This window comes from Cladophialophora immunda (assembly GCF_000835495.1).
Source record: "Cladophialophora immunda strain CBS 83496 unplaced genomic scaffold supercont1.5, whole genome shotgun sequence".
NCBI classification, from domain to species: Eukaryota; Fungi; Ascomycota; class Eurotiomycetes; order Chaetothyriales; family Herpotrichiellaceae; genus Cladophialophora; species Cladophialophora immunda.
Window position 1 is genome coordinate 1,275,680 of NW_015622545.1, and position 25,718 is coordinate 1,301,397.

Here is a 25,718-nt window from a genome sequence, read left to right on the forward strand (position 1 = left end):
TCTCAACTACGCCTGGCTGGCCCTTTTCCAGCGTCAACACGATCTGATGAGTGACGCGCTGGCAAGCATGCTGGTCCGGCTCTGGACGGGCGGCGAGATACCCTCGCAACAACATCAAGCTGCCACGAAGAAGGTATCGGAGGCGTTGGGGCAGACACTGGTCAGCCTGGGCCCATCGGCGGAGGGCCAGCAGTCCACCACGCTCATGTATACGATTCTTGTCGAGTCGGAGGCCTTGACGCAACCTGTGCAACGCCAGTGCCAACAGTTGGGGCAGAAGCTGCTCGGCCAACCGATGCGGGAAAGATTCGACGAGACGATCGCGAAAGAGATGGGGGAGCTGCTGGTGACGGTCTTCGAGACGGCGACCTCGCAGATCGGGAAGAAGGGGGATAAAGAACTCCGTGCGCTGGGCGCGGACAAGGTGGAGCAGTTGGAGAGTGACCTGCTCAAGCTCCACGACCTGGGGAGTGCGCTGAGCCGGCATTTCTCGCAAACTGCGCCGCAAGTCCCCGCCGCGAATCTGCTTCCTTTGGAGAAGCTGAAGGAGATGGGAGAAACGGTGGTCAAACACAGCGACAAGTTGGAGCCAAAAGGATTGGTTGATTACCAACGGGGCTTGTGGGAGGAATACATCATTGATCGTGAGTGCGCTGCCCCTGCGTGTCCAGACACACCAACTAATCTGCGACCCAGTTGCCATCAGATGCTGGGATCATCCATACTATGAAATGACGGGCCAGGTTTGAGAGGGAAGGACAAGCTCGAGACAATAGACTGCGCCCGGGCATCGTCTTGGCTTCTTGGGGTTGGATATGCGCGAGTTGAAGTTCTGGAAGTGGTTTCTGGCGTGCCCAAAGTTTAATTCCAGGAGCAGTAAGTACTCCGGCACTCGAGTAATAGGCACCCGCAGAATTTAAACTTTTTCCTGGTACCGAGCACCCAGCACCCAGCACCCAGCACTCACACTACAGCGAGGCGGCGTGGAATGGAGGACTGGAGAATGTGAGGGCATGTTGTGATTGATGGTCCGTCCTTTGTCTCCCCGAATGAATGCACTTTGTCGAACCCGGTTACTGCTTGGACATTGGCATTGGCAATACCTCGTCAAGCCTCTTCTACGCCGCAATGCGGAAGATTGACTGCAGATTGGCGCGCCATGGAGTTTGCCGTCGAGAAAGTCATCATCCCCGCCTGGGTCCTCTTCTTTATGCTATGCTGCTTGCAGCGCTGGTGGTGTTATATGTTTTGGTCATCGATCTCTTGTTGTGCCGCCGCCGAATGTTCCAGGAACTCCATCCAACCCACCCGGGAGTCCGTCCGCTGCATCTCCCTCCTCAACTCCTCGGATTTATCACTCAGCAGGCCCTTGGCAGCGCACTCGCTGAACTCGTCGAAATATTCTCAGCCTGCTTCCGCCTGGGGGCCCATTTGTCCGTCCAGCCTTGTCTGTGGTCGCATTCGTCCCCCCCCCCCCCTTCTTCTCCGTGGTATTCGCAAGTCCTTTGTGTCGTGCCCTGCCCACACACCCTCATCTTTCCTCGTCTTCTTTGCAACAACCCCCAAACACAAGCTTCAGCGCATCCAAAAAAAAGCGGGGAAAGAAAAGCGAGCCAGATATGTAGCAAAAAAAGCACCAACGAGTGGGTGTTCTCCCTTTATTCATTTTTTTTATGGTGATGGCATTCAATATGGCCCAAGGCGACCAAGACACGCTCCTTCTCAACCCCCGAGAACGAGAAGAATACACGGGGCATTGAAGGCAGTAACGAGGAGGAAACGGCCGAGCACGGGAGCATGGTTATTGTGAATCGACAAGCTCGCAACTGCACATTTATCGCCTTCTGCATGGTGGTGGTGGTGGTGGTGGTGGTGGTCCTTTGGGTTTTTTTTTGGCACGCGATGACCGTGAAGAGTTCTGTTCCTTCCAGCGACTAGTCCACATGGGCAATCGAGCATGGGATATGGGATGGGCATCAAGTGTTCGATCGGTGTTCAATTGGCAGCTGAGGGGGCCAGCTCATAGATGGGCATGGTTCTTGGCCGATGTGGTGGTACCGCAGGCTTACTGATGCTTTTCCCGGCGGATCTGACCGGTCGCGTCGCGATGCGCTTATTCGTGATGCTATGGCCTCCAAGCCCCTGTTGTCGACGCATATGCACAATTTGCTCCTTGAGAGCCATATATCTACTCTCCCGCCGTTGTCATGGTCCATGCGTTGTGCCGCCCGTCAGTCTTTACTTTTTTTGTTTTTCGGCCCCACGATTGGCTGGCGACAGCATGCCGAAAATCTCAGCTTCGACCGTTTGTCTCTTCCTGAACGGCGTCTTCCACCTCCGCTGGCCACGAGAGGCCTTGTTTTGGGCCATGTGTTGGGTCAAACAGCTGATCGGCTCTCTACAGAATACGAGCTCTCTATCCATCTACGCTCCCTGGTCCTGCGGCAGCGTGACCGTCATCAAGTGGAACTCTCCCTTCTTTTACGTCGTGTTCGTGGTCGAAAGCGTCTTCTTCGCCTTGGGCGCTCTTCCGGTCTATTTCTTTGAAGACTTGCAGTTCGTTTGGGGCTTGCCCTTCTTCCCGCTCTTGCTCCCGGTTGGGGTCTGCCACGCATGTAGACACACGAAGGGATCGAGGAAATGGCCCCTCGCCAGGCTCTGTCTCTGCTGCGCTGTGACGGTGGCCGTTTCTGCCGTCCTGGCGGTGCCTGGTATTCTCTTTCGGTGGGGGGTCTCTGTTTGACATCGAGTTTGCTGCCATGCATCTCCTGTTTGCCGGGAAAAACTTCGAATGGCTATTCGAGCGGCGTCGACGCATTGGCAATGCCCGGGATTCGCAGGCGGCGACGAGGAGTGGATCTTGAGATTTTTGCCCTTGCTGAAAACCTGCCGCCTTCGCGCAGAGTGGTGAAATCATGGGACGATGGTATTGATCATCAGGTTTCGCAAAATATTTGGGGACGAAACCCCCAATCGTTTTGGCAATGGCGGTCGCAACACTCAACGTCCGTCAGCGATTGCTTATGCTACCACGACCTCCACTGGGAAAGACCCGCTGCTGGACGGTGTCATTACGACATTCGCTGGCTGCTAGGCCATATGGGTCAGCATCAGTTCGTTCGTGATGAGGCCAGCCCCCTGGTTGCGCGATCCTGGCAAGAGCTGAGACCACATGCTGCGCCGCAGGGCGTTTCTTACCCGCTGTCCCAAGATAGGGTCCGGCCAAGGTTGGCCAGCCAGAAAATGTCTGCCTAGGCATGTCTCTCCTTCTGTCGAGCGATTACTAACTGGGCCGTTTGGGCGATGAGTCCGCAGGCTACTTTGCCAAATGCCTGCGACAAGAGAGGCGACAAGAGAGGTCTGCCCGGGTCGCGGTGACGGCCAAGGCAGCTTTCTCGTTGTGTGCAGCTGCATAATACGTGTCTTGGGCGATATGCTATCTGATTGGGCTGAACAGATCTGGCTCGGGCATCCTGGAACGGACAGTCCCGGATCCTGGGGCCACGATCGACTCGCTTCGGCTCCGGCAATAGGTTCTCTGCCTCCGACCGAGTCTCGTACCCAGTGCCACTCAGACGTTCAGCCACCCCGCCAATCCCTCGGCGTCTCCAACCATCCGTCACCGCCATACTTGAAAGGAAGTGGTCTGGCTGCGATCGACTGGGTCAGCTCGTCCTGCTGGACGTCAATCTCTCCCCGTCCATCGTAGTCAATTGGAGAAGCGACTTAGGAGGGGGAAGAGAGAACCCAAAAGGCCACAAAGCACACTGTATGTCCCAGGAGGCCACCAGAAGAGGCAGATGGTAGAACAGAAACCCAGCTAGGACGAAGCGGATGATTGTGAGATGCGCCGAGTCCTCGGCATTAGGCCGTGTGGCCTGCCCTGCAAAACCATTGTGTGGTGGTGTATCTCGTCTCGAAGGGCGATCGGCGATCGCGGACTTTTGGTGGTATCACATTTTATTTTTGGGCGACACAGTGGTCGCCCTTCCCGAAGGCGTTAGGTAGATTATCTACGCGCAAATTCATTATCACGACCAAGGTCGAGCCGATGGGAGGTTTCCACTCCAGCAGGAATATGCTGAGGTAGTTATTCCATACAGCCATGCAAATCAAGGACCGCACCTTCATCATCAGCGGAGGCTCTTCTGGCCTGGGTCTCGCAACCACGGCCGCACCTCTCAACCAGCCCGCTCTTTCTGCGATCGATTAGCCTAACCGCATCCCCGCCTGCGCCATTTCGCCCTGATAGAAGTGCACTCTTGCAGCCTTGCCGATTGAAAAAGATATGCCTGGATGAAGTCGACAAAATAGCAACGGCCAAGGTCAGCCATGGCAAGGATGTGTCAGGCGAAGGCGTCCAGCAAGCCCTTCTGAAGATCATCGAAGGGACGACCATCCAGATCCAAGCAAAACTCGAGGAATGCTCCTCGAGCAGGGGGACAGCCTCACTGTCCGCCTTCGGCAGGGAACCGCTCACCTTCCCTTTTAACCACGACCCTTGATCTACTTTGAATTCACGCGGGGCCAATGAGTCTCGACTAGTTGGCCTATACATCCAACTATAGTTCTCATGTTTTTCCAGCAGGCGAGACCATACTGGCAAACCCCAGCATGATTGCCCCGCGACTTTGGGAAACCGATACTCCCGATGTTGTCGCCACCCGTCACTCTCACTCGACCGTCTTCTACCTGTCGAGCTGTTTCTGAGACGAGAGTTGAAGCTTTGCAAGTACGTACCCAACTGGCTACACTTTTTAACCCCTTCGATAGAGACATGGGTGAGCATGGGCGGCATCACGCACTGAGTCTGGTATCCGGGCAAGGCAAGAGGAAGCAATAATTGAGCGGGATCAAACGCAGTAAAGAACCCAAGCGAAGTGCAAAAGACGTCGGAGGGAGAAAAGGAAAGGACCATGAAACTTGTCCGCGCCCCAGGTTAGAACGCAACCTACTGCAAACAGTGGCATAGACACGTAATTCGGAACGAATCCGTCCAAACCAATACTCGCCGATATTCCGTTTGGCTATCTCGCCATGGGCAGCTGTTCTCTCCTCGTGCTTTTGTCATAAGATGTAATAAAGGGAGAAGAAGGAGGAGAAACAGGTCAAAGAGAAGGAGGAGGAGGAGGAGGAGGAGGAGAAGGAAGATCCACTCTGGACCAGACAAGCCCAAGCACCCTCTCGGGCCTGCTGCCGGTGATCTGGCAGTGTATTCTCCAAGGTTCCATGTCCCTGCACCGTTATCACCTTGCGGGCGCCTGGGATTGGACTTTGGCAGTGACGTGTGGGTACACCGTCGCACTCGAAAGAAGTCAAGACTGCTAACAGACACTTTACGCTCTAGATACTGATGCCTGTATGCGCTGGGAAGGTATAGACGAGGAGGTCGTATTGGCATCCCAGGGATGAGGAGAGAAAATGGTAGAAGCACCGCACGAGATGGGCATGGAGAGCCGTCGACAGAGCGCGCGACGGACGGTCTACGTGGGGTACAAATCACCAGGAAGAGAGCAGAAGCCATTGTACAGATAGCCAGAGCCAAATTTCATCGCATTCTATAGCGTCGTTACCCACACATAAACCTAGAACCGTAGATCCCAACCACCAACTCGGAAAACTTCGAACGGCGCAACATGCACCGCCAGGAGGGTAGGCCAGACAGGCTGGCAGCTGCTTTTGCCCATGTGACCCCCCAACCTGCCCGGCGCGGGTACGGTCTTGACCATTGGAGCCCAGGTCCGGCGCTTCCGATACCACCTCCTCCCCCCTCAATCGCTATCGGGTTTGTGTGCCTCCTCATACACAGTCGTCAAAAGCACCGTCGCCGCCTCTGTGTCGACCGTCGATTGCGGGCCGACTGCGCCTCCTCTGGTGCCAAAATTCGGCAGTTCTGGGTTACGTTCGGATTGTCTTCTGAGTAGTTCCTGGGGAGGATGTGTTCCATTTGGCACTGCTCCGTGGCGTCCAAAATGCGGATGGCGGTGCTGTTTTGGGCCAAAGAGAAGCGGTGGATGCGCCTTAGGGTGTCGGAAATCTCTCCTCTTGTCAACCTTAATCAGCAGGCCTCCCCACGAGCTCTGATCTTCCTCAGAGGCCAGACGGCCAGATGTGGAGTGTCATTTCTTGCTAGCAGAGCCGCATGCAAACATGGTCTTTGAGCTGCTGCGGCCTCGCATCATCGTGGAGCTAAGCCAAGTTGAGAAGGTCCGGGTGTGGTCTCGCGAGAGGTCGCTGCGAGGCTCTCTGTCAAGGTACCGCTTGGGTCGCAATGCAGCCGCCGTTACCGGACTCCGCGTATGCTGCAGGCTATCAGGCGGTCAGGCTCGCGTCGATGACCGGTGTGGTTGTTGGAATGTGGCCTAGATTGCGGTCGCAGAACGGGTCGCAGAACGAGCCGATTTGAGCCGCCTCTGCCACGCCAAAGCGGACCGGGCGGCCAACCTCTTCTCCGTCACCACGCAGGCAAGAGCCCCCTCTCTGATTGCTGACGTCTTCCAAAAGAATCATTATTGTCGCCAACCCCAATACTCGGTATATGAAGTTTGCTCAGCCTCTCAAGTCGAGCTCTTTTTGAGCCGTCACTTCCTGTCAGATCTGATTTCTTCCGTCGGATACCCCCCCTTTCAGAGCCTTTGTCGCAAATATCCATCATAACGCCGTCCATCATCTCCTAACAAACAACATGGGAACTGAGGAGCGGCAAAAGGCCTCATATTGGCGCTCTCCGTATTCAATCTCGTCGATCCGCATCAAGGCAAGAGCACAGGTCGCAAAGAGAGAGGCTCAAGCGAAGAAGAAACAAATACCTCCCTTTGTCCAGAAGCTGAACAGGTAAGAGGGAACGAGTCTTGGTGAAAAGTGAAGGACTTGGCGCTAACGAGTGTATAGCTTCCTGGAGGACGGTAGAAACACCCACCTCATCCGGGAACTGATCAACTCGGTCTTGCAGCTGGGCCTTGATTTGCTTCTGGGCTTCACCGATATTGTTCAGTCATATATGGCGGACGAGTCTGGGCTGAGACAGAGCTACAAGAACACGTCTTGGTTCGGTGCGCTGACCGTCCCACAAGCCAGGTTGTAACCAGACAGCAGATTCCAAATTGCCAAATTGCATCTCTTCAGTCATCCCCAGTGGCACGTTTTCTTGCCATTATTGGATCCCGATGGGGAAAAAGAGCCTCAACCTCCCACCCAGCCTTATATTAGGCCTTTTTTCAGGCTCAGAGACACGGCCTCCGGTTCCATGCCCCCTGTGGCACCTTGATTGACGGATTTGGCAGGATCTTGGCCTTTGAGCAATGGCGTTCACGACGCAGTGTTGTCAGTCATCGCTCCTCATCTTGTATTCCAGTGGTGTCCAAGTGGGCAACCGGCCAAAACGCAAGTCTACATGTCCTGGGCTTGCTTGACCGGTCGGGGCCATTCACTGAAATTAGCCGTGGAAGGGACCGCCGCGTGACTTGATCAATTGGCGCGGTTCAACCCGAGCTTCATGGGTCAAGATGCAGCCGGTTGAACATGTTGTGGACCTACTTCGCTGGCCAGGACTAATCACATAGTCGGCCCTGAAGGGCTCGGAGTACTCGTTGGTCCATATGCGGCCAGACCCAACGAGGGGGTGGCCGGGTAGCCCGATAATGCCCTCTGCATTTAGACCCTTCGCCGACCGTCCAATTTGTTCTGACGGGTCTTCTGACTCCCTTGGAGCCTGATTATTTATCAACACGCTGCCTTCAATCGAACCGGTGCCTTTGATGCAAGGAAACTTCCCATGTAAGGACCGCCTATGCACACCCCGTCCATGCAAGGCGAATCTATGCAAGGCAGCTTGGCGCAGCATCGCCACTTTGATTTCAGCGAGTAAGAACATGACACAGACGCTTTCAATTTCCAAATGTCTCGTTCAACATCGATACCTTTATAACGTATCTGCAAGCTTCTACGGATTCTGGAATTCTATCGGGCCACGTGTGGGCTCCTTCCCATTGTTGATTTTTCAAATCCTTCGTGCACATCGACTGCGCCGCCAACCACACGGCGCTGCACCTCGTCTACTCTCAAACAACATCAATTTCAGGCTTCTGTCTGGTCGAAGTGCGTTCAGCGACGTGCTTGGGCTGCGACATCCGACTCGCATTTTCAAATCCCCCAGAACGACGAGACACATACCCTGCAAGAGAACAACTCCCCCTCCCTACGCAACTCCCTTTCACTGCACATCCAGCAAATCTATCCCTCGACGCTACACAGGGAGATATAAACGATTTCTTTACTGCCAGCTTATAAATGTTCGCATTGTGGAAGACAAACAAGATCGCAAGCCTAAGGGATTCGGTTATGTTGAATTTGCAACTTTGGATGGTCTTAAGGCTGCATTGCCTCTCGGTGGCATTACGGCCACACGCGTTGCTGCGAATGTCTCGACCCACATCAGAGTGAGGGATCAGGCACATCAAAGGACCCACGATGAAGAATCTATCGGGTGAAGGGCACATGTCATGGAAGGACTTGAAATGCAGGATCCAGTCATGAAGGTCATCGTCATATGAGTGCTCATGACGAGGAACCCTATCGCAAAGGACGCCGTCTAGAATGAACGGAAGAGAGAGCAGGAGAAGGAAACAAGAGCACACCATGGATGCATCTCGATGCAACACGTCGCGAAGGGATGGGAGGGGAGCGTAGGCGCGAAGGGACACGGCGGGACAAGTCAATGCTCCGCAGTCCCCCGGCAAACACGGAGCGGTCGTGCAGAGGCGGCCGTCCACACTCGGCAGCCTCGCCGGATCATACATGTGGAGGTCCGGTGCATTGGGCAGGGAAGTGATGTGTTGGTTTAGTGCAGGACATGAGCCTTGAAAGGACCGGGACGGTCATATCACCTTGCCGAAGACAGAGCAGGCAGACGCCATGCAAAAGGGATGGGAGGCGAGAGAATGCGCAGCCTAAGAGGCTCCCGAATGACACCATCTAGGTAGGGAAGGCTCTGCACCTCAGATAACTGCGGTAAGTCACTTAGCGATGCCGAGAGGATCTCCCTTCTGGAGCATTGCAGGATCTTTCGACGCTGTTCATGTGCCTCGCTGCGCACACATGAAGACCAGGTGTACAACTGGGACTGATCGGCATTGTGGACAAATTCGAGTTCTTCCCCTCTTTTAACAAAACCAGTCTTCACGTTAACCATCCCCGGTACTTGCTGCGGATCTTGGGCTGCGATCGAGACTTGTCGATGGAGGGGTTGGGGACCTCGACCGGGATGCTAATCGACCCGACCGTAGGAAACAACAATGCGTTCCTGGAAGGGCGGCGGGCCAACAACACCAGGCAAGCCACGGAAAGAGGAAAAGTCTCGCCGCCCATAGCTTTATCATTGCCAGGGCGCCGACCAACGCCATTGACGGCGCCGACGAGTCCAAGGCACAACGGCTTACGCGAGTAACAACGAGTTTACAGCTGGCGAGCGAGACGCCCCGGAGGAAAAGCACTTTACGCCGCACACCCAGCAGTGCACATGGATCTCGTCAATCAGGCGCAGAGGAAGAGGAATCGTAGTTCTCCGAATTCTTTCGATCTTGGGCCTCGGTGCGCGATCGGGCTCTATTGCAAGGGATCGCGAGTGGATGGGGGGGGGGGGGGGGGGGGGGGGGGGGGGGGGGGGGGGGAAGGCATTGCAGTAATACTGGTAGCTTCCCTTTTTGCCAGTGCCCTGGAAATGCAGGGCTCTCAGTTAGAGTCTCCACCGGTTGTCCGTACAGAATGCCAGATAACCCAGCTCGTCACATGATATACAAAAAGAACAATGAGCATCAGATGCGCTGTTCGCACAACCATCTCTGCAGGAACGGTTGGCCGATGGACCGGGGTAGATGCGGCTGCCCTCTTAAAACTGACCCTCATCACAGTTCCTCATTTTTGGCTCAGTTCCCTTTGTCCCCATTGCCAAGCCTCGTTAAAGTCCTTTTCACCCTCACCACCGTCCATGCACTTTCCTCACGCGGCTCATTTTGTTTTATTAGATACGACTTCTCGCCACCAGATGGCTGCTCGGGGAGGCTGGCCGCGGGCAGGGACAAGGGTCGATCTCATGACACGAGGCACAACAAGGCAGAACGAGGCTTCGGCGTGCCCGACCTCGGCGTCGCCGGTTTCGCCCCAGGCTGCTGTCCACCGAACAGCATACTGCCCATCATGTCAAGCAGCGGATTCCCGGCGCTCTGCCTCGGGATCCTGATAGGATCTACCCGTAAGCCACCTGCGGATAAGCTGGGGTGACGGGATTCCCGCCCTTTGCCGAGACGCTTGCTGCCAACCGAGATTCTCGCCGTCCGCCGAGATGCTCACCATCTGTAGGGAGTCAGCAGATCCAGAGACTTTCTAGTCAGTTCCGATATCCCACCGTCACTAGAAACACACATTGGTCTAGCGGTTTCTGACAAATGCGGTTCAAGGATCGACATATTGTAATGGGAAAGGTTTGGCGAGGACCTGAGGTGCAAGGCGGACGAGCAAGGTGATTGGTCAACTTTTGGCTGTACATTGTACAGGCAGACGTTGCCACTCTCTGATTGGTCAGTTCGAGGGTACCACTTTAGCTTGGTAGTCTTTTCTTTTGTTACTCGCCTGAGCAGATAGACAGACAACAACACAATCAATCAACTGCTTTACAAAATGTGAACGCGCCTGTTACCTACCGCCGTACGAGTTGGCGCCTATGGCTAGATGCCTCGCCCCAGTTCAATATTATCCAGCCTTACGAGGTTCGAAATGGTCAAATGCTGACGAGACTGGCACTTGAAGATGCAGAGGCTTTGCATGCAACGTAGCCAAGCACACGGCTGAGAAGTCTGCCTTGCGCCGACGAGGTAACGACCCGCTCAGCTGTCCATGGTAGGAACTCCCTGGCAGCGATAGCAGACAAGTACCAGGCCCAAGGGTTCTCAGGCGGGTACCGACGATGTTGAAAAAGCGAATCGAGGAAGATCCGAGGCCCTCAACTAGGAAGCTTTTGTGAGAGTCAGGCGAGTGGATTGACAACAGGCAAGGCTGTCGCCACTGCAAATATTCCACGCGTCCCAACCTTTCGATTCCCTTTGCCTGACGCCTCTTTTGGCTTATATATCGCGTCTCCGACCCATCTCGGAAGGTTGGTTGGACGTCCCTGCGCTGGTTGTTGCATGCCGCTTGTCGGCCTTCGGCTCTTTGCACTCGCTAAAAGATATCCACTGATCAGAACGAACCTCTCAAAACATGGCTGCATGCGCGAAATTCTGTGACACACCTGGCGGCAAGACAGAACCCACCGAGCACTCTTGGGGATTGTCAAGCTCACGCCTCCCGATTCTGTTGTCTGCCAGGTTGCCAGACCTACTCATGCTTGGTGTCTTCGACAAAGATGAAGAGGGACTCATGGTCTCGGGCCGGACGGGCTTCCCCTACTCTTTTGAGGCCGTAAGCTTGGTACTATATGTCGGTTTGAACGTGCGGCTGGAAATCATGATACTTTTGCAAAGATTAAGCTGTAGCGAGGCCGGTTTCGCAGACGATTCCTGGCCGGTCTTGTTCTTTGAGCCCGGCACCGACCATTGGGACGGGTTCCGGTCTTTGCCGCGCGTGATAAAGACGACGCCGTCGGACGTGGGCACGTATAACGGGTGGCTCGACGCCGCGTGGTACCAAATTATGAGAAATTAAGGGTGCGGGAAACTGCCCCTCCGGGCTTTCGAGCTGAACTGTGACCCCGACAGTGCAGCGTTTGCAATGACCCAGCCGCACAGAAATACCACCGGCGGCTCGACCGGGTGGGACTTTTGGCCGCGCCGTAGGGAAGTTTGTCTCCAAGGAGCTGGATCATTTGGCACTTCGTTTGGAGCGGCTGCTGGCCAGCAAAATGTTTGGCATGGCCGCCCTGGCGATGGCGCAAGATCCCCCAATCACCGCTAAACTCCTACCGCCTCTGTTTTTGCTCGGAGGTGGCTCGGAGCTCCCCGGACTCTTCCCAGCTGTGAGAGTATTGAACCAACGAAGTGATGCCTTCGGCACGTAAGCACGCAGAGGTTGTGAGGATGGAAATTTTCTAAATGGCAGTCAGCACGGGGAGAGAGGTTGTGTAAAGCACGCGTCAGAGTCTCCAAGTAAACCCGGTCGTATCTCATGCTTCCGCGGATCCCCTTCCAACCTAGAGTGCAATGACAAACCTATTCATGCTGCCGTCGTGGGCTGTGCTACATGTGGCGGTGCAGCGATCGATGCAGACTGGGTCGGGACGGCCTCTGAGAGGCTGAGGCGAAGCGGGCAGACTGGCCAGTCCGAGTGCGTGGCAGGGTTGACGCCGCAGGGGACACACATATCAGAAAGTCGTGTGGAACACCAAACCCACACCCAGACACAGCATGGCCAATACCCTGATCGACGGAATGGGCCAAGCGCTGCACCCTCACGCTACTTCCCCTCACTCACCGACTCCCTTCACTGAGTAGCAGCAAAAATGCCTCATACTCCACATGGTGGGTAATTAAATAGGGGGTTGGGGTGGTCTATGCTCAGAATCATTGACAAGGAGCATCTCCCCCCTCGTGAGTTCAGTTTCTCTACCTTTTTTCTCTTCCCATCCCCCGCGGAACGGAGCCCAAGCCTACTACTACCCATGCCTAATGCCGCGCCCATACGCTATGCTATCCCCATGCTCTAGGCTGCTGCCCATGCCCAAGTCTGTGCCCTGTGCTCTTGGCTTCTACGCCCAAGCTTGCCTCCTAGCTATTCTGTTGGGCAGCAACATTGTTGGGTAGTCCCTGGGCTGCCCGGCAAAAAACTTTTCCTGGCACTCGTCGACACTCGCAGGGCACTCCCAGGCACCTCCAGAACTTCAACTTTTTTCCTGACACTCTGGCACTCAGCACTCAGCACTCGCAGGGCACCCTGGACTTGGACTTTGTTCTCGACGCCACTCACTGCCTGCTCTGCCTGCTCTGCCTGCTCTGCCTGCTCTGCCTGCTCTGCCTGCTCTGCCTGCTCTGCCTGCTCTCCCTGCTTTGTGCCCTGCAAGTGCTGGACAGACCAAGCGATACCGTGCACATCGTTGCGCCTCGATACAGCAGATCTGGTCTCGCTCTCTGACGGCCATGCCATAGCGTTACTCCACGCACACATGCCGTGCTTAGCGATGGCTCCGGTCAGAAGGTTGAACCGAGCCAGAGCTGCAGCTATTTTGTTCTGCTGCTCGCCCACCCTGTTTCTCAAGCGAGGTTGCGCACAGGCCATATACTCACGTACTTTGCTGCCTTTGAGCTCTCAGTCCCACCGTAAACGCAGCGGATTTGCCATAGCTCCAGCTATGTTGTTCTGCTGCTCGGGCTGTGTTGGGGCCCATGTCAGCCATGCCCCACGTCAGCAGCGAACCAAAGTTCGACACGACATGTGTGGTCGCGTCCAGTGCCATTCGCGTCTCGAACTCAGCCGGTGGCAGAAGTTCGACAGCACAATTGTGCCAGTCGACATCCCGTGCTGGTCGCAACCTATGTCGCCGACTTGTTTGGTTAACGGCACAAAGTGTTGTCCGTCCTGCCGTATGCCATGTTACGAGCCGTTGGCCTTCTTGCGACAATCCCGGCTTCTGTCAATGAGTTCAGAACGAAAACCGGCGGGCGATGAACTGTGCAAAAGGTGCGGTTTCAATGCTGCTCGCACAATGCTTTCCTTCACAGCAATTTTGACCGCTGTATACTACGTAGGTGGCGTTGCCAACCCCTCTTTTGCCACGTGGAACTAACTACTAGGAATATCCCATCTCACACTGGCTAGGAGCCCAGATACCCAGGCTCGGGACGAAGGTTGCGGTCTAGATGTATAGCTCCTGGAATCACCTGTTGGTCTCTCAGGATCTGCTACTTTTCCAGCAACGGTGAGGAGCTGGCGTTCACAGAAGAAGCAACCCCATCCAGCGAGCTCTAGTTTCTATTTCCTCGGAAAGTAGAAAGACATTTGCAATAGGGAGTCGCCGATCAAAGCCCCACGATCTTCCCGGGTTCTCGGGTGGATCCGGGGACGCATATGGGTCCGATCCTACGCCTGACTAACATCATGTTGGTCTCGGAGGCAGCTGGGCCACGGTGCCGAGAATTGCATTGAAGAAGACCTTTGTCAAACTGGTACCAGAGGAACTATCCATATGTTTGGTGTATAGCCAGGCTTGTCAGGGATGTGGTCGTCTGAATGGCGAAGGAATGTGGCCTGCCTGGTCGGCCCTGAGATGCGCACTTGGGAGGAGCAGGAACAGTGCCTCCCTCTACCTCACATTCGATGAAGGGCCACAAGACCAATGCACGAAGGGGCTCAGGCCTGCCTTTCCAGCTCTGCGCGGAAGCGTCGTTTTTGATCGATACGGCTTTGCTCCAAAGGAAACGTGCCTCCCTGGGAGATTTCGGTGAAAAGGTGATAGCCGGCCAGCAGCGCCAGATTCATCCCCAAACTGCAGATCCCCATGGTCTTCCCCACTTCATCCTCTTTTACACTCTCGGCGGCCAAGGTGATTCCCGCAGTCCACGTGAAAGCGCTCGAGCTGCCTTACAGCAACCTGACCAGCACCAGTATGCCGATCGACGAACCGACCCGACGGGCCAGAACGTGCAATTGTAGAACCAGGTGCTCCAGGCGCCCGTGCCCCTCCAGATCTCCACCGGCACGACGTCGGTGGCCCACTTGTCCGGTCGGTGCGAGCAGCACTCAGATATGACTGGGGCTCCGCGCTGAGAGACGACGACGGCCAACGCGGCTTATGAGGTGACAATGAATCGCTGGACTTGGTGGAGGATGGCGGAGTGAATGCAGGGTTGGGGATGTTCAGTTGACATCACTCGCACGGTTTGAGCGTGCACGAATCTCACGCACCGACGGCCCGGCACTGCGCCCAGGCGTGGATCAAATGCGACAGTAGCTTTACTGTCCCATTTGATCCAATCTGAATATCAGCACCCATTGATGCTGCGGAAATGCATTTAAACACGGCCTAGCGAGATGATCTTGTCCTCGACTGCACAGATAATCCCGCGACGCGCTATTTGATCTCGGATGCGTGCGTGGCAATGGAGAAAGTGCTGGTTAACGGTGCTGCACAGAGAGGTGAGGGTATGCTCATCGTCCTCAGTTCCCGGCCCACTTCGTTTGAAGAGCGCAGTATCCTTACATTGAGCAGCCAGCGCGATTCTTGGGCGGCGCAACCCTCAGAGTTATCCTCGCAAGAACCTTGGTTAAGGCAGTACTTCAATATCCCGGGGGATCCCTTCAGCGGGCCCGGCTTCGACGGCGAAAGCGCTAGTTCCACAGTATTCCTATTCAGTTGAGGGATATTTTCCGGCTTGGTACCTTCCGAAAAGAGCACGCCGAGACAGGCCCCGTCCTCAATGGCCTGACCGCCCCCTTGACCTTGATCTGTCGAAGCACCTCCTGTCAGCATCCAAGTCAATGACCATGGTACTCGAGGATACTTACAGCGCATCATTGAGCTGTCGCCTTTCATGCTCATGTCTTCTTGGATAGAGACAAGTGACAACGACCACAATACCTGCTCTCATTCCACTCTTGACGCTGAGCAGTCTCGTACTTACAAGCGAGGATTTCAGGAGACATTTGGTAGTCTGTTAAACCCTAGGGCTTTGCCTGAGACGAACTTCCCGGCTTCCCAGCTCGCCAGGACCAGTAGCTAGCTGGCTTCTCCGTTCCCCAATTGCCAAACCAGGCACGACCTCGCCCGCTTTTCACCGCCCCCAGAAAGACGTTGTCACCCCCAGACGAAAGGGGGCTCGGCCGGTGGATAAGGGCATAAGCTAAGCTCACCAAGCTCGTGGCCCTAGTTAGCTAGAGCAACCTCTTAACGGCTTCATTTACACGTATAATTTTCTCTATGTAATCACTTCTTCTATCTCATCCCCTCAATGCCAGGTCCATCACGGCGTGGATGTTGCCAGGTATCTTGTTACTGTTCCGCAGCTCCAATCTTGGATCGGCCTGCTCGAACAACGACTTCCAAGCCGCTTCGTCCCTTGTCGCGTGCTGGACGCGAGTTGTCTGCCTTCACAACTTTTCCTACTCATCCTCGGCAGTACGGTATCTTCTGTATTCACTGCAGTCACGAAGCAACAGCTGAGCTCAGCTTTCATCTCCCGATGTTGATTTCGAAGCCACATTCTCGTCTTTTATCTGTGGCTACGATGGTCGAACCTGAGGATTTCTGCCGCTTCATGGTGCAGCTTCATCAAAACAGTACATCTACTGACAGGGAAGTTCGGCTTCTTCCAAACCACTTGCCATGGACCTAACCCGCAGAATACAACCTGGGAGAGCAACTGGTACACCTACTTCACGAGGCCGCTGGACAACCTCAGCTCGTGCTATACAACCTCAGCCTGTATAACGTTCCTTGTTCGAACACACAGGTAACCAGCGACTTCGCTGCCACTTTCTTATCCACAGTTCCCAGATGTAGACTTTTGATCCGGTCTGTGAGCCATGCATGGTCCAACGGTTGACCCCAGTTTTGTCAATCCCCTGGGACTCTCTGCCCGGAGATGAAGCTTGTGAAGACCCTTGAGGTCGGCTTCATAATCAAGAAGGGTCTCACATTGTGCCTGCATGCTCAGGCGCAGGAGTATGCGGGAGTACGACAGCTGGAGATTGCTAAGTTAGATAGCTAACCGATGCCATTCTAGCACTGCTGGGATCTGTTGAGCTCTGGGGTTCAATCTGGCGCGGGAGGTTTGACCGCCGAAAGGAAACAAACTATTCGGAACACCATCGAAGAGATCGAAGATGCCCAAGACACGGTGAGTTTCGTGGACGGGAACTTGAACCTTGGCAGAACTCCCACCGGAAGTTTCAATATCTTGTAGACCAACGAGCCTGGGCTTTAGCAGGAGTTACCAAAACACACGCTCTAAGAGCACAATGACTAATGGAGGGCGTTCGGGAGACTCTCTTGAGTCTGAGAACTTGCAGGGGATTGAATGGGTCAAAGCCTTCCGGCTTTCCTCCCACCAACCCGGGCTGCGAGGGCTTGCTTGCCGCCCTCGAGAACGAGGTGCCGCCCAAAAAGATTATGTACTATGTAAGAAGCCGTCGAGTAGCCCACGCCCTGGGAGAGTGGAGCGTTGGGCGCGGTCTGCCTTGTTACAGCCCACTCTTATCCTCAGGACATGTCGCAGTGGGTCACTACGTAGGTATAAGGTCAAAGGGAGTTTGAGACCAAGAGGATGATAGCGGGTAGGGGGTACTTAAAGGAAGTGAAAGAAGGGGGGGGGGGGTAAAAGATTACAAAAGGCAGTAAGATAAATTCCCAGTCTAGGTACGGCAACTTACGACCCATTCCATTGACCTTAAGCGCCAGCCTCTGCGTTGCACCACCTCGGCCGTTGCTTTTCCTTGGCCGGGCCCGTGTTGGACCCTTTTTGCCCCTGGGGATTATCAGCAGCCTGTGTTGACTGGCAGCGTCTGGTGCGAGGAGCTCGTGTGCCTCGACCCGTGGCCGCTACTGCGTCATACGACTCTTCGGTGTTCTACCGGGACGCCTAACAAATCCCCTGGTATAAGAAGGAGGATTCGGGGGCGCCGTCGAGGCTCAGAGAATCCATCCGAGTTCCGGCGGCGGCGGCAGTCGCCCGCCTGATCACGTCCAATCTGGAATCGATCGGAACCTGGGATGTTCCGTGCACTGATTTTATCTTCGGACAGTCGACACCGACTTAAGTGCTGACGTGAAAATCGTGTCGGCGAGAGGATTGAGGGGGGTATTAAAGCTGTCAATTAGCATTAAGTATGTTCCATCCAACTATATACATGCCGGCCGAGCCATTGTGGGCTTACCAATTCCCCTTTGCGACGTCAAAAGGCACACGGTGATGACGGCTGGGGTATCATCAGCAGGCGGCGACGACGGGTAAGACATTAGTGTATGGGAGAGGCGGTTCAGGCACCATCGAGGGATCTTGCCCCTCCCAAGCCATCGGTTCCCCGCCAGACGAAGTTCCTTGGTCCTGAGCCATCATGTTCCTGCTGAAGAAGCTTCCTTGGGCCTGGGCCGCTCAGGTGGTCACCGTGACCATCGCTTTTCACGCGGGAGGCGCGACATCCAGCACCTGCGCAGCCTGCACCGTCTCCGTCGCGCCGTCCTGCGCCTGGCAGACACCCCCTCGGCCAATGCTCCCGGCAGGAGTCGCAGGCGGCTCGACACTCCACATAATCAAGTCGGGCTCTTTGCTCTTCCTCCTCCTGCCAGCGCCGGGGGAAGACTTTCGTGAGTGAGCCGCGCTCCCTGCGACGCGTCGGATTCTGACGTGGTGCACCGCCAGCTGGTGGTTGATGTACTGTTCCATGCTGCTGAAGCTGCCGACCATCTTGCTGCACTTGGGGTGGGCTCACTTGAGGAGGCCCTGGGCCAGATGTTGGGTCAAGGTTGGGAGATGGCAGCTGTCGAAGTGGTCGTTCCTGCTTGAGGCGCGAGTGTAGCAGAAGGTGCGGTCTTTGTATAATAGTTCCTCGTCGCCGATGCACTCTGTGCACTGGAACTTGTGCATGCGGCAGGGGAATGGGTCGCCGAGTGCGGCTACATCATCGCCTACAGGCTTGGTGATTCTGGTGTCCGTGGCGGCCGTGGTGGTCGTGTCGCTGCTGTCGTGTTTGGGGATGGCATCCATGTCGATTCTGCTCGATCTCGGAGAAGCCTTTACCTCCACCTCTTCTGCGGCTCTCTGTGCGATGATGTCGCGTCTGACTGTCTCTTGCTTCGACATGAGAGCCACCAAGCACTCCCCGAACTGAATGCGGCATCTTGTGAGCTCGTCCTCACTCAAGTCCTCTGGCTGCTTGCTTGTACACCAGTCGTGCAAGCTGAGCACGCTCTGGGATGTCGAGGTCGATGTCAGGCCGGTGAAAGCCGTCATCCAAATCCTCGTCGGGGTCATCCATGTCCACGTCGTCACTGCTGCCTCCGTCCTGTTGCTCTATGTCCCATGTGGGCCGGCTTTCAAAGTAGAACTTTCGGTATTGCTTGATGACGTCCTTGACCCGTTGAGCCTTAAGCGCCCGGATTGTCTTGCCAATCTCTTTGGAATCCTCCTTATTCAGGTTACCGTGGTAGTAGTATTTACCTACCTTAAGCCTTACGCGCTTCTTCTCCAGTTCAAGAACGTTCGGGTGGGGTCTTAGCTGGTCCCAGATCTCCTGTGGTACCATGTTACTGGTGGCACGGGGGTCGCGCATGAGATCGATATGCGACAGCATGGCAATGAGGGCGCCCTACGTGGGCTCCTTGCAATAAACATTCTGCAAGTCAAACTCGACGTGTTCGTTGATGTAGACACTGTTGAACGTTTCCCACTTGGGATCATGCCGCATCATTTGGTCGCGCACCACGTCAGATGCCTTGCCATTAGCCGCATTGGCAGCATCCCAACGCCATGCCTTGGGTTCGATGGCAGTTTCGCATCCATAGTCGAGCGACTGTCTCGCCATGATATCCCTAAGCTGGTGGTACGGAAGCGGCTCCGTCAGGGAAATACCAGATGCGTCCTACTTGCGGAAAGTGGGGCGTTTGAGCCAGTCCGAGTGCCATCTTACTGGCGTACACTTGGTGGTCCCTTTCTTGTTGCGTATCCTGAAAACATCGTCGACTGTGTGGAGATTCTTGGCCGCGAAAGCGCCGTCTCTGACGGCACAGCTGATGATTTTGGTGACGGTGCAAAAAATGAACTTCCTTGCAGGAGTGAAGAAGAAGATAGTTCTAGATAGCCTATTAGGGAGAAATTCAGATGTCAATTGGGGCCACGACCACTTACGGTTTCCGCTTGTTGTCAGCTCCCTTGTGATGAATGAACTTGGCGGCCATGGCTGGAGTATCGCAGCTCGTCTCAGGGTGGCGGATAATCATCAACTTGACGTCTTCATAGCAAGAGGCATTCGGACGACCACGATCAAGTTGCTCCCGGATCAACAGGTTCTCCAACTGCTTTTCAGGGTCAGCAGGAGTCTCGGGGAAGTCTTCCAGAGATACGCCAAAACGGTCGTCAGCAAATAGCTCGTCCCAGGTGCCATCGTCTGGTCGCTTCCTCTCGCTGTCCACGATCTCGGCCGGCCAGCAGCTTGTGAAGGCGAGAATGTCGTACATGGCGCTCAATCACGCACGCAGATCCTCGTGGGGAAGAATGTCTGTATCGTAGACGATATTGAGGGTTTGCAAGGCGGGTAAACCCCTAGAATCACCCGTTTGCTTGCCTGCCATGTCGGGGGGCTGAAGCTTGAATTTGGGGACTAGGTACGAGTGGTGATACTTGGTAAGACGTCAGCCAAACACATAGCAAAGGGGAAAAGGGGGGAAGGTGGAAAGAAAAGGGTACCTTGTGCACCTCCTTGCTGCCATTTCTGTCCTTGTACTGGCCGGCAACGTTGGCGTAAAGTTGCTTGAACTGACGAAAATACTCCCATGACGTCCCCCAAGAATTGATCTGGTAGTTGTCGCATATCCAGTAGAGGAAGTTCATGGAGATAGCGCGGTCGACGGCCATCAAGGGGGTTTTCCAGTCAAACTTCTGCATGAGGGCCTTCCAGCTGGCGTTTGTGAAGGAGGCCCTCCAAACAGTGGGCTTGCGTCCATCGTGCATCTTCTCGTTGAAGCAGCACAGCTGCCACTTTCCCAGGATGCCTGAGATGTTGACCTTGGTGTTGTCGGCGTAATTTGGCGTGATGAAGTTCACCTTTCCGATCTGCTGGCGAAGGGCGTCATGCCCGTAGTTGGGCAGCGCGTGTGGCCCTCGTCCAGCTCGTTGCCAATCAGGCCCTGTACCAGACAGACCCTGGCAACGCGGATCCGTTGAGTAGAGTGCCGCGTTGGAGCGGAGCCAGCTCAAAAACTAGTTTATGCCTTTCCCTCCGACCAGGGCCCCTCTAATTGGCTTGTGCTCTCCGTGCATGTCGAGCGGGAAAAGCTCGGACAGAAGAGACACCGTCCTCGTCTGCAAGAGGTGGTAGGCGGCCCCGAGAAGGGGAAGGGTCTGGATGCCCGAGCCAATCTGGGCCTCGGCCGAGGCTCAGAAGGCCGCGGTTTCGTTGGACGTACTCCAGCTCGGCCTTGACCCGAAACGGCGCAAGCCAGCCGTCCATGGCGGCATCCAGCACCTTTTTGCGGCCGCGCAGGAAAATGTGGCGCGGATGTCCGTATTGAAGGCTGTTGAGATGGACCCGGAACGTCATGGTCGTCGGCGCAAGCCCGAAAGCCTCCTCCTCCTGGCCCCTCCCTTCCCCAATGTGAAAGAAATGCCTCTTGCACCGCCTGCACGTGTCCAATTTCAAGACCAATGTTCATGGTTATATGTTCAGGGGCCTTCGTGTAGTGCTACCACCACCGACTGTGGATTCTGTCTTTGTCTATTTTGCTCCAAGTCCCCAGAAAGATATTCCAGTGGTGTTAGGACTCTGCACAGGGAGTATTTCTGTAAATACTCAAACCACCCACCCCCCCCCCCCCCCCGGGGGACCGTTGGAGGGTAGTACTGGTGGTGATCCAAGAAGTGGTCAACGAGGTGACAGTGGCTGCGGTGTTGGATGGTGTGGTCTCAACAACACTGCTGCTCTCAGACGACGGAGTCGAGACGTTGGGCACAGGTGTAAGTGGAACACTGCTCTCAACTGGTGTAAAAGGAGGAATCGGAGTTGTCTCAACAGTTGGAGTAGTGGAGATTGTTGGAACACCTGGCGTCTCGGCTGGAGTCTCACTGCTGGCCTCAGAGGTAGGAGTGGATGGCGCGGGGGTAGTAATGGTGGTGATCCAAGAAGTGGTCAACGAGGTGACTGTGACTGCGGTGGTGGATGGAGTGACAGAAAGAGTCGGTCTGCAAGGGGAAGAAGTCAGTATTTATGATGCCTTTACCAACAGCCGCAACCTAGCTTCCGCCGATCAAGGCTATCTTGTGAGGGTTGTATCGGAGCCATGAAGACTTGGAATGGTTGACTGCGGCATGGTCTTCAAGTTTCAAAAAAGATTCTCCAAATGTCGACTTACATAAGGAGGTGGAGGGACGTAATATCCGCCAATCATAGCCAGGTGTCTGTCGGCCGGGCCGTGTCCCTCGGGAGATGCAAGCCGGGCTCTTCCAGCGCCAGGTCGGCCGGGTAGGTGAGCGTCAGCGCGGCGTCCCGGGCAAGGTCGATTACAGATTAACCACCGCGTGGTTCAATACGGTGCCGAGCATAGTGGGGTCGGGGACGAGACTTACATTCAGTCGAGAAGGTGACGACCGAGAGTCTGACCAAGAGTGCTGACGATGGCCAGGACGGCGTGCTTGGCCAGGTTGAGAATCGACAATCCCGTGTTTTCAGGCTGCTGGCCCGGCTCGGCGGCCGGTGAGGGCGCAGGCCTGACGTGCCGGCGGCGATGCGGTTTTGCACCCCGCACGCATGACGCGAAAGTGGCGAATCGCCCGCCTGGCAACCTGGGTGCGTGAGCTCGCCATGCTCCATCCCGCACCCTTCATCATTCAGAGTTACACAGAGGAATCCGCGTACAGCGGCCGTTTCTTTCTCTTCAGGGACATCATCTCTCCCCGCCGCACTTATTTCGTGTCCAATCAATGGCATCCCTCTGAATTTTCAATCAGCGAACAGCTTCCAGGTCCTTACGGCTTTCACACGGTGCTTAACGGTCCACAATCCTTGTCAGCATTCACTGGAGCCAGCGTCGCTGCCAACCTCGCAGATACCATGGCGGCAGTGGCGGAGGATATCCGGTCCTATAGCCACCTTTCGGGTTCTAACTAACTCAGAAATAGCGACTTTATGAACGACTTAATCATACACCGTATAGAAGACTGCAGTGGCGGACCGATTTCTGTGGGCAGCGACTTGGCATATGCCGGTCGACAAAATAAACTGGGAGCTACTGGAGCTCACTGTCGGACATATCTTCGAAACACCCAGCACCTCAAGGCCGCTCAGGTGTCGTGTTCTCGAACTGAAAGCGGAATGGACACCGCCTGGAGGCGGGAGTTACAGATGCAATTCGGAGACTGTGTGGACGCGGATGAATGGTGGAGTACAATATGGCCCTCCGCCGGCGGTACACGCAGCTTGACGACGGCTCCTCATCAAAGATCCATTCACCGCCATTGCCCTCTTCTCACATGCCTGCATGCTTGCAGTTGGCTTCCGTCTCGTCGGCTTGGGAGAAGACCACAAGATAGGTAGGATTCTGTTGTGTCGCGGTGACCCAGATATCTCACCACTGGCAGAAGCAAGATTAGACCCCCTTCTGGTTCCAAGAAGAGGCGTGAACTTTGAAAGATTTTTCATCCGAGTTGGAATTGGACGAGGCTATGGCAAAGGTCGAAGGACAGGGTCATTTTTTGCTTCTTGCGAGGGGGTTGGTAGGGGACCCTTAGAATTTGTAAAGTCTTCGCTGCACTCTTGGTTCATACCCAACCCGACTCTTGCCTTGGTGCGAGTTTATGCTGGCCTGACAATGTCCCAGCTCATGTCTGACCGGTGCCGGAGAAGCCACCAAGTAATTAGAAGGAGGTCATAAGTCAAGTCACTTTGGTGGCGCTCCCCTCAGGAGCACACATTGCTCGAGGGGCCGCGAAAAGCAGTGAGCCAATTGACCTTCGGATGGTATCCGTCCGTATTGCTCGGGATGCCGAGCGGCGGTTTTGCTTTGAGGTAATCACACCTCAGTATAAGCGAGTTTACCAAGCTACAACTGAAGACGAGATGAATAATTGGATCAATGCAATCAACAATGCGCTGCGAAGCGCTAGGATTAGCTGGATTCCAGGTCCAGACGGTGAACTGCTCGATGGTGGTCCCGGTCTCTGTCAACACCCGTTCAAGTACCCGGTCCTTGTACTCTTATATGGCCTTGCTCACGCGCGTCAGTCCGATCTCGTCGTCCAGCACGAAATAGACCTCCTTTTCTTCCCCCCCTCTCCCACTCATTGCCTAGCACGGTCTCTCTGCCGCTGATGACGGCCTCGTCCTCACCATCGCCGACCCGGGTGATGCCGTCGTGCACGAGTGACTCCGAGCTGTTTGGGGGTGTCGTGGTGCCGTGCTTCAGCACGTTCAGGGCTTCCTCCTCGCGCATGCGCCAACGACCCCAAAGCTGAAGGTTTCTGACCATCTCCAACTTGGATTCTCACTCGCCCTCAAGATATGGAATAACTCCAGCTCCAACCCTTCGATGCGTTGTGCCCTGCATCCCACCGCCTGTGCCCTCCGTCTTTGTCTCACCCGCGTCCCATCACGTACTACAACCATGACCATAGACTTCTGGGCCGACCGTTCAATATTCCTCCACAAGCGCCCATGATCACGACATGCTGTGCACAGTATCTTCTCTGACCAGGGACGGTGGCTGTTGCGGGAGGTGGACAAAGGATATTCCTTGGTAAACGAAGCCAACCTCGCCAATGCCCTTTTTCGCTCTCCCCGACTTCTCTTCCTCACTCCTCTTTACTGACCTCCGCTGTAGTCAACAATGATCCAAATCCTGCACAAACTTTTCTACCCGTCAATATCCTATTGTGCATCCCTCATGTTTAATGCAACTCAACACCGCGGCAACCCCCAACTGGTGTACAGTAGTGTCGTGCACGTAGGGAATCCGGATGCTGAGACAATGCCTTGCCCACAGCGGGCCAGGATACGATGATTTGTGCTGCCCGCCATTGGACTTCTCACTACCCCTGCTGCCGTAACAAACATGCTCACCAGGCGTGTTGCCCAAGCAGCATCTTGGATATCCGCAGCCAACCGGAGGAATCCAGCTGGCCTTGCGCCTAGAGCCCAACAGCTTCCTAGAAGAGACGTCGATTGTTCCCTGGGACGGGATTCCCGCAGCGCCTTGGAGCCATGCGAGGATCTCTCCGTCGACGACGTGATCTACGTGACGGCTCTGAGTGGTCGTTGCCGACCTCTCTGAGCCAGTCCCAAGGCCTCACTGAGCCATTCAATCGGTAGTAGCGACGGGCGGTGTGTACAAAGGGCAGGGACGTAATCAACGCAAGCTGATGACTTGCGCTTACTAGGCATTCCTCGTTGAAGAGCAATGGTATTTACCTTGGACACTACCATTGGCCCAGAAGCCCATATGCATCCCATTCGGAATGACATCCAAATCTGGAAGATTGTGTGGAGTTGCCGTCTGAACAACGGTGGCGACGATGCCTTCGACGTGCCTCTTGCGGATAATGTGGCGGGCACCATCAGATCCAGGATATGATGTGATGGTAGAGTTCCCAATAAGACGTAGCAAGAGGATAATCCAGACTAAAGTAAGGAAGAGCGCGTAGACTGCGTCCGGGTCTGATATTTGGTACGGGTCAGATCTCTTCGGATTGATCACTGCTTCCGCGGAAGCCAGCGAGGTAGCCCCCTCAAAGCAGATGCTTCGACCAGTACAGGTGTGTTTCCATCAGCCAAATTTTGTTGTGGCAGACATATTCGTCATTTGGTAGGTATCATCAGTCCTGTGAGCCCGCAATCGTTTCCCATATGCCGCTACGTTGCTGTCGCTACTGCCAGGAATCCAGCCCGGAGGGGTCGCCCAGCCATCATCCTCAACTTACTCATCGTTCGTACAGGGCAGACGGAGGGGATTTTGAGAGGGACAGAGACTGGGAGGGGCGGAGAGTAAGAGGTGCGAAGACCACAATAGTACAGCTTTAAGACGCTCTGCCTCA

At 55.1% G+C, this 25,718-nt stretch overlaps 3 protein-coding genes across 3 annotated transcripts; 2 read left to right on the top strand and 1 right to left on the bottom strand.

Moving 5' to 3' along the window:
• Nucleotides 1–6,685: 6,685 nt before the first annotated feature.
• Nucleotides 6,686–7,084, top strand: PV07_08722 (uncharacterized protein; the record flags this gene model as incomplete). Its single annotated transcript, XM_016395915.1, has 2 exons — nt 6,686–6,834; nt 6,892–7,084. The coding sequence occupies 2 exons, from the start codon at nt 6,686–6,688 to the stop codon at nt 7,082–7,084; spliced, it is 342 nt and encodes a 113-aa protein (XP_016245771.1).
• Nucleotides 7,085–16,565: 9,481 nt separating this feature from the next.
• On the top strand, nt 16,566–16,886 carry PV07_08723 (uncharacterized protein; the record flags this gene model as incomplete). The annotated part of the gene is made up of 2 exons (XM_016395916.1): nt 16,566–16,655; nt 16,707–16,886. 2 exons carry the CDS (start codon nt 16,566–16,568, stop codon nt 16,884–16,886), a joined length of 270 nt encoding a protein of 89 aa, XP_016245772.1.
• A 1,215-nt stretch (nt 16,887–18,101) lies between these two features.
• Nucleotides 18,102–21,237, bottom strand: PV07_08724 (uncharacterized protein; the record flags this gene model as incomplete). Its single annotated transcript, XM_016395917.1, has 9 exons — nt 18,102–18,375; nt 18,412–18,806; nt 18,868–19,228; nt 19,292–19,510; nt 19,565–19,771; nt 19,827–20,102; nt 20,169–20,317; nt 20,385–20,840; nt 20,980–21,237. 9 exons carry the CDS (start codon nt 21,235–21,237, stop codon nt 18,102–18,104), a joined length of 2,595 nt encoding a protein of 864 aa, XP_016245773.1.
• Nucleotides 21,238–25,718: the final 4,481 nt, after the last annotated feature.